This window comes from Lolium perenne, chromosome 2 (assembly GCF_019359855.2).
Source record: "Lolium perenne isolate Kyuss_39 chromosome 2, Kyuss_2.0, whole genome shotgun sequence".
Classification (NCBI taxonomy): domain Eukaryota; kingdom Viridiplantae; phylum Streptophyta; class Magnoliopsida; order Poales; family Poaceae; genus Lolium; species Lolium perenne.
In genome coordinates, this window is record NC_067245.2 from 298,068,464 (window position 1) to 298,076,734 (window position 8,271).

Sequence of the window (8,271 nt, forward strand, 5' to 3'; positions counted from 1 at the left end):
CTACTCACGAGACATCATATGGAACATGATCAGAGGTGATATGATGACAAATAACAATCTGAACATAAACGTTGGTTCAACGGTTTCACTCAATAGCATCAATAACAAGGAGAAATCAATACCGGGAGAGTTTCCCCTATCAAACAATCAAGATCAAACCCAAATTGCTACGGCGGTGACGATGTCCAGCGGTGGAGACGGCGGTGATGATGGTGGAGATGATGATGATGGTGATGGAGATGATGTCCAGCTCGATGACGGTGACGATGGCGTCGATTTCCCCCTCCCGGAGGGAATTTCCCCGGCGGATCTCAGCCCGCCGGAGAGCTCTTTTCTCTCTGGTGTTCTCCGCCCCGCAGAGGCGGCTGTAACTCTTCGCGAGGTACCCTCTGTGGCTTAGGTCTTCGGGACGAAGGATTTCGCGAAGAAAAAGAGGCGAGAGGGGCTGTGGGCCCCCCTCCTCACTGGGCGGCGCGGCCAGGCCTTGGGCCGGGCCGGCCCATGGTGTGGGCCCACCTTCGGTCCCCTCGGCTCCCCCTTCTGGCTTCCTTCGTCATCTGGAAAAATAGAATTTTTAGTATAATTTCCTTCCACAGTTGATCTTCCGAAATATTGCGTTCTGACGGTGCTTTTTCCAGCAGAATCCTGGCTCCGGTGCTCGATCCTCCAATAATCATGAAACATGCAAAATAGATGAAATAACATAAGTATTATGTCCAAATATGAAATATATCAATGAATAACAGCAAATTATGATACAAAATAATGATGCAAATTGGACGTATCAGCGTCGTCCACCGTGCAGCCACGTTATGTTGGCTTTGGCCTCTTCCTCTGGTGATTGGCGGGTTTTGTGGAGTACCTTGTTTCAACCAAGGCCGCCACTGAAGACCTCGGATCGTAGAGCAACTACGCTCCCAACCAGACGCGTCAAATCTCGTGTGTGGCAACACGAACACCAGATGTATTGATACCCCCATTTAGAGGGGCGGAAAATAAGCTCTAGATCATTGTCTACCTGGAAGAATACGAACGTGATACCCAGGTTCAGGCCGCCCAGAGGCTCACAACCCTACTTCTTTCTTGTCTGATGTATTGCTTATGGTTGATATTACAATATGAACTTCTTGCCAAGATTCTAGGCAGAAGCATTCTCTCACGCTCCCTTGGTCGTGGCCCTCCTTTTGTAGTCTGAAGGGGATACCATAGTAGCCGCGACAGGATATCATGCCTTAGCTCATCTCTAAGAGAGATGATGAAACAAAGCTACATGTTACATGACATGGGATGGTGGCAGATAGGTGTTGATGAACATGTGGCCACCGCTACCAGACGAGGGTCTGCCGTCGTTTTGTCCCATCTTTTGATCTTGCTCTGTGATCCGATATGCTTTCTATCCCGGGAAAGATGTACTTCCCCGTCCATGTAGGATTCTCTTCATGGGCCGTGGCTTGATTACAACTCGGTCTCCCTCTGGCCCTGGAAACACTTTAAGTGTGGTTCGCGACATGCTTACAACGGAGACGTTGGTGGTGATAACAACGGCTGAAGGCACGAACATGGCGCTACAATGTCTCCTTCCAGTCGCGGATAAATCTATTAAGTCTGAGTCAGGACCACATCGTGGTTGACGTGCCCTTTCCTAGTGACGAAGTTGCGCATCACCGATGACGATTCCTTCCCAGAGACAAGGTTATGTGAATAGCTTCCCGGGTTTGATAGCTGGTCTTCGCGCGCATAATCCTTCGACCCGGGAGGACTGCGGGGCGCAGGGGCCGACACTCAGTTGGTTCGGGATACCCTGGTTTCCTGAACCAGACTACCACGAAGCCAAAAGGTAATAAAAAATACAAAGAAATCCTTACACCACGTAGCGATGATTACATACAATGGTTCAAGCCCGAGAGCACGCCGCCATCCTTGCTACAACGATGCATATGAAAATTAATTCTCCCCAAAAGACTAAGGTACCAGAACAACAACGATCACCAAAGATAGACTCATTGATCGGAAGAGCCAGACCTGAAACCACACCACCGAACACGAATACCATCTCGATCCTACGAGATCAATGTCACACATAACTCCAAGTGCCCTCCACCGAAGCGAGGATAGGGCGTGGATGACCATATTCTAACTTAAGTTGTAGCCACCGCCTCACCATCTTAAAAAATACAAAGAACAGAAACCCTCCCACAAAACGAGGAGCCGTAGTCCATCACGCTTCCAAAGCCGTGTGGCCACCATAGACGAATTCAAATACCAGTTTGTTTCTCAGCCATCATCTCTGAATCTGTTTCTCGTCGATGCATGTTGTCAATTTTGTTGGATGGAGAATCGGTTGCTGGTGTCACCGGCATGGGAATAGACATTCTTTTGAGTCATTAACAAGGTAACCAATATTAATCTACCGTCGTTATCGAAAAATCTACAAGCCCCTTACAAACAACAACCTACATGTGAGCCAAGTTGTGTGATTCACTTTCCTCTTGCTGCAACGTTTTTTCTACCAACATTTTCGTACGACGTACATATGAAAATGACGAGGGATGCTCCGGTGCTCCCCCCTAAACAAAGTTGGAGGGTCATAATTGGCCTTTTTCCTTGTATTGGGTTCGTCGAAATCCATATTCAGCCCATGTATACCCGTATGTATTGATACGATATGTGTATGTCGAGTAAGAAAAAAAAGGTGACGGGAGCAAGAGTTTTATAAGACTTTTTCTATTTCGGTAGATGCACGTGACCGTAGATACGTACAAAACCGAGGTACAACATAATGCGGGCCATACGAGCCTGTACAGGGTTTGTACGAACGGTGAACCTACACTAAAATTACGGTCGTGCTCTCGCTTACGAACAAGTATAAAAAGACCTCCACCGTTGTTGTGTTTGGCGCGCCCAAAAAATTTACAGGGGAGGAGCATCGGAGCAGAAGTGGAAAATGACATGTCCATGAAAATCGATAGGATTTGGAAATTCCAACTGCACCTTTATTTCCTTTACTTCAGGAGGGTTTTCTCCCCTTCCTCCAGACCTGCCATGGTATCATAGAGGGGTTTGTTCATCGTCTCCGGGAGGTAGAACACCAGCAACCCACCAATAATCCCCGACACGCCAAACACGGCGAACGGCACCCTCTCTCCGAGCACGACCACCAACGGCGCCAGTATAGCCCCCATTTGTGCCGCTTGCGATGTGCACCCCAGCGCCGCATTTCGCACTACTGTAGGGAACAGCTCCGCGGAGTATATGAACAATAGGTTGTATGTCGCCGCCATTCCGAAGATCCCCACCACACCGCACGCCATCCTCACCAACCTGCAAAGTAACATACTCAAATTTATTCGAACAAAGAACATAATGTGTGTATATACTTAAGTAAGTTAGTAGGTCGTATGAAACTACGGATAAAGTTACCTCATGGTACCGTCATCGCCGGGGATCAAACTGCCGATGGTGCAGAAGACGCCGCTGAGAAGCATGGTGCCGATACCGAGCGGCTTCCGGCCGAAGCGGTCGAGGAGCAGCGCAGTGAGCAGATAGGCGGGCATCTCGGCCAGCGAGTTCACAACGACGCTGATGTAGAGGTTGGTCTTGAGGTTGACCACGTTGAGGCTGAGCCCGTAGTACACCACCGAGCAGAAAAGGTTGATGAGCACGGACAGCACCAGCCTGACCCGCGTCGTCCTCGACCGGAACACATCAATGATGGAGCCCGTTGATGACGCCGCCGTGGAGGGATCTTCGAAATCCTTGTCATCGCCCTCGTCGTCAAGCTTGAGCGTGACGCCGTCCGGAATGCGCCTGCCGTTGGCGGTAGCGATGTCCCGCAGAACGCGCAGGGCATCGTCGGCGCGGCGGCGCACGAGGTACCACCGCGGGGACTCGGAGACGAACGACAACACGGTGAGCACGTACACGAGAGAAGGAAGCGAGGTGACGACATAGAGGAGGCGCCACGAGGACTGGAATAGCGCGGCAATGCCGGCGAGGATGGCTATGCCGCCGGAGAAGAAGTAGAAGGTGAACATGCTGGCCATGCCACGACGGGAGGGGCCTATGGGCTCGTTCGCGAGGACGAAGGAGCAGAGGCCGACGCTGCCGGTGCTGAAGCCCGTGATGAGGCGCAGGGCCACATAGACCCAGTAGTTGGGGGAGAGCGCTGTGAGGAGGCCGAAGACAGCGTTGAGGATGCAGGCCACCAGGAGCGCGCCCTTCCGGCCCAGAAACGAGTCTGATAGGTGCCCGAACACACCGGCGCCTGCCAAAAATGAAACAATTAGTCAGAGCTTCACATGAACGGCTTCCTCTGAAAAACAATTAACAATATATGTGTACGTTAGAATCGCAAAACAAAAGACAAACTTGAAGCCAACTGCAGGTTCTCTACTTGTGCATCTACTGGCTACTTAGAGCCAATTGCCCAATTGCATCTATATGAAAGTATAATAAACTCTTCATATGTGGAGGGAGCAGACAAGGAGGTCTACCTAAGAAGGATGGCAGTGTGATCTTCGTATTCATTCTCTGTCGCCTCGGACAGTTTATCCTTTGTGTTGCATGCCAATACACTATGTTAAACTTTTTATTTCGACTGTTTAGGTTGTGTGTATCTTTATTATTTTTTGATAAAGGGAATATATTAATATCAAGAAGATACCAATTACACCCGGCTCTGCAACAACGTACCACCCTAATGGCACTACGGATGCACACAGCCAAAAAAGAAAACTAAGAAACAAAAGTCTCGCTACAGTATCTCGGGCCTAACAACAGCAATACATCAACCGCCAAGACAACACCTGATTCTCCAAAAAACGACGCCTCCAAGAAGGGAACAATGCTAAAACACCATCGTCGCCCGATCAAAGATCTTAGGTTTTCACCCTGAAGATAGTCCCCTCTCTCAAAACAATGTCTTCACCAAAGCCATTGTCAGACACAACCAGTTAAGGCTAGACCTTGGGTTTTCACCCTGAAAGGTAGGACTCTGCACTTCACTTGTGTTGTCACCCCCACTTTCATACCGCTGCTGTGAAGCCCGGAACATCAAGCAAGTCTCTCAACAGCGCGGAGACTTGAACCTCCCTTAGCTAGTCCTCCCCTCCGGCCTTCATGAAATTCCCTTCTTCCGACTTTCATCATGGATCCATAGTCACTTGATGTCAACACAGAAAAAGAGCTTCGCGCCGCTCCCTCCAGAACCAATCGGTCGGAATAAAAGCATGGGTGCGCACGATAGAATACCTCTGATCCAGCAAACTCCAGGCAAAGCACTGTTACATTCGCCGGCGGAGCCTTCCAGAACTCAACCCACCGGCCAGATCACGGGTTCAGGCCTCCGGTAGGTCCTCCTCTTCACGCAAGAGAGGCCCTAGGACCGCCGCCTTTATACAGGTTGGACCCCCACGTCGGCGACCATCCCGGGCTGGCCAATCCAACCCTCCACTGGCGACACCATTGCTGGCTTCCATGCCCCTCCATCTCGCCGCCGGATCGCGGTGATAGATCAAAAGATCCACCACCACCAACCGCAGGCCAACCCTCTCCGGCGTAGAAGAGAGCCACCTCCTCCGTCGAACCCAAGGCTGCTGCCCCGAGCGCCCTCGTGACGCGGAAGAAGCCCGAGATCGCCTCCACGCACCGACGAGAGGCGCGGGGGGGGGGGGGGGGGGAGGGCATGGCGCAGACCGAGGGCCTGGCCGCTGCCCACCACCAACCCCTGCCGGTGTGCTGCGGGTGGAAGCCTACGGGAGGGGAGGGGGTACCGCAGCGCAAGAGCCGCCGCCGCCCATCACCATCCACGCCGGCCGCTGCCGCGTGCGTCGAGGAGGGGAGAGCCCGTCCGCCGCCCCCACGTCGGCGAGGAAAGGCCCCCGCCGCCACCACGCCCCGAGGGTCTTTGCCCCGGTGGCGGTGGCGGCGGTTAGGGTTGGGGAGGGGTTCGGGAGAGGAAGGGGTTGGGGAGGGGGCTGGGGAGAGGAAGGGGTTGCAAAGGCATGTTGCAATTGTATCATCTTGATGCGAACTATCGAGTCAATAAAAACTTCCTTCATCACTATACTCATTTTTTCACCTTACACTCTACTCATATCGACACATTTGTCAATTTAGTCATTTTCAATCCCTTTTGTCAGTTTCTGCAACCAGATAAGTAAGAAGAGAGGTGCGGTAGTGCATGCCCGTTCGAATGTTGAGGGCTACCTGGGGCTCACAGAGTTTGTTTTATAGAAATAATTCAGGGGATATCCTTGAAAAGAACCTATTTGGAAGGTGTACTGGTCACCCTCAAGTTGTTGGGCTTCTACTGTTCAAAGGATCTAGACCGCATGCAGCATCAGCGCCGCGGGATGCTTGGATCGGCCAGAAGATTCCCAAGTATATCTGGTTGCGGAAACTGACAAAGGGGATTGAAAATTGCGTAGCAGAATGCGACACCTACACGAGAGTGAGGTTAATCTAAACAAGGCCTTTATCTGGTCAAAGTAGTGAGCATGCTCTAGACCAGATCGATGAATCTGGCAGCCATCTTTTCATTACGCAAGCTGGTCAGGTTTTGCTTCACATATTCACGGCATCAATTTTGTTGACAAGAAAAGCATGCTGCTGACAGACTACAATACTCCAAGATAATGCTACTAGCCGGTCGTAGCAGGCGGCTGCTGGAGTCTGGAGAGTGGAGATGCTGTAGTAGCCAAACAAAGGCTGCAGGTACACTGGGGTAGAACTATCCTACTAGACGAGTAAGCTCATGAGTCCAAATTCGACCGATATGATGTCCAAACGTGCCATGTCTGTATACGGCGCTTGTGAGTGATGCATCGACGGATGGCGAAGAAGCACCGGAGGGATTTTGCTTGGTGCTCTCGAGTCGTGGAGAATGTAGCTAGCTTTTGTGGTATGCCACTATGCGACAGCACAGGAGGCTTTTTTGGACTATGTGTGTATACATGGCCTTCATGCATGCATGATCCGCCGTAGACCTTACATATTGAGCACACATTATCCGCCAGAAAATGAGTATATCACATTTTGTCTAGTAACTGTACAACTGTACTTCTGATAGCAGTCGATCACGGAGGCAAACAGCAACCAACATGATTATGAAAGCTGGAGATACAGCTCTGTGATGCGCAAGTGCCTTAGGCTGTGAGGCTGAGGACATATAACGAACTGTACCACACACTGCTACCTAATTTATGGCGTCGGCGTAATTTCTCCGTGCTCTTGCTATCAGCCTAGGCGACAGTAGTTACAGAAGCTGTTGGAAGCCACATGTTTGGTCCTGTCCTAAGTCTAATCCGGCGTCATCGCGCGCGATTTCGAGGAGGAAAGATAAAACTGCATGATCAAGCGATCGATTCATGGGAGCAGAGCACTGACGTACGTACCGACCATGCCGCCGGCGAAGAAGATCGCCTGAGCGAGCCCGACCTTGTACCGCTCGCCGCAGACGAGTCCCCACTCGGCCACCGTCGACGACGCGCTCCCCTGGACCCACTCCCACCCGGCGGCGGCGCCGGCGCACTGGTTGCCGCACCGCCCCTCTCCCGCGGGGCACCACATGGCCGGCTCCCGGTCCGCGAAGATGATCACCATGGTGTGCAGCGCCTCCAGCGCCCACGCCGCCGTCACCAGCACGAAGTGCCGCAGCTGCCACCGCCCGAACTCCCCCGCGTGTTGCGTCAGCGCGTCGTCGATGCTCAACCGCCGGCTCGTCGCCGCTCCACCTACATCTGCGCCGACGCGGAGCAGCGCCTCGGTGGACATGGCTGATTAGTAAATGCGCGTGTGCGTGAACTGGGGTGGGGATTTTCGTGCTCTGTTTGTAGGCTGCTAGGAGGAACGAGGCTTATATGCATGTGCCGGAGGTGATTGGGCAGTTAGTGATGGCGGGTGTTTTATGTGGAAGCCATTTACGGCGTCCTTGTCGACGCCTGCTGGTAAGAGCTGTCATCGAATTCCGTTATTGGGTACTCTCCGTGTTTGTGTGCTCAGGTATCGGCAATCTAAACGGAGGCTCAACGAACCATTTGCGTCCAGGCCGTAGAAAAATGCATCTAGAACCAGGCTCAGCGACCTGACGCGTAGTAATTGGACTGTCCGCGGAGACACAAACGTGACTCAAATATGCGTCTCGGATGCGTCTCCTCAAACGCGCCAAGTAACCTCTTACGTCTGGGCGGACTGAGGATCATATGCCTTAGAGGTGGATGAATAGATGCTACCCAATTTTTAGTTCTTTTAGTCTTGAAAGAAAGGTAAATT

General features: G+C 51.9%; 1 protein-coding gene across 1 annotated transcript; it reads right to left on the reverse strand.

Annotated features, from left to right (window-relative positions):
- Nucleotides 1–2,946: 2,946 nt before the first annotated feature.
- Nucleotides 2,947–7,911, reverse strand: LOC127336100 (organic cation/carnitine transporter 4). The gene is made up of 3 exons (XM_051362863.2): nt 7,395–7,911; nt 3,421–4,264; nt 2,947–3,321 (listed from the first exon to the last, which is right to left on the reverse strand). The coding sequence occupies exons 1-3, from the start codon at nt 7,771–7,773 to the stop codon at nt 3,003–3,005; spliced, it is 1,542 nt and encodes a 513-aa protein (XP_051218823.1). The 5' UTR covers nt 7,774–7,911; the 3' UTR covers nt 2,947–3,002.
- Between the last annotated feature and the right edge of the window lie 360 nt (nt 7,912–8,271).

What these genes read in the sequence shown, in the direction of transcription:
- LOC127336100 (XM_051362863.2), bottom strand. Translation starts at nt 7,773, where the DNA reads ATGTCCACCGAGGCGCTGCTCCGCGTCGGCGCAGATGTAGGTGGAGCG. An exon ending in CTTCGCCGGCGGCATGGTCG is followed by an intron (nt 4,265 to 7,394) that starts GTACGTACGTCA and finishes CATTTTTGGCAG; the next exon opens with GCGCCGGTGTGTTCGGGCAC. An exon ending in GGCGATGACGGTACCATGAG is followed by an intron (nt 3,322 to 3,420) that starts GTAACTTTATCC and finishes GTTACTTTGCAG; the next exon opens with GTTGGTGAGGATGGCGTGCG.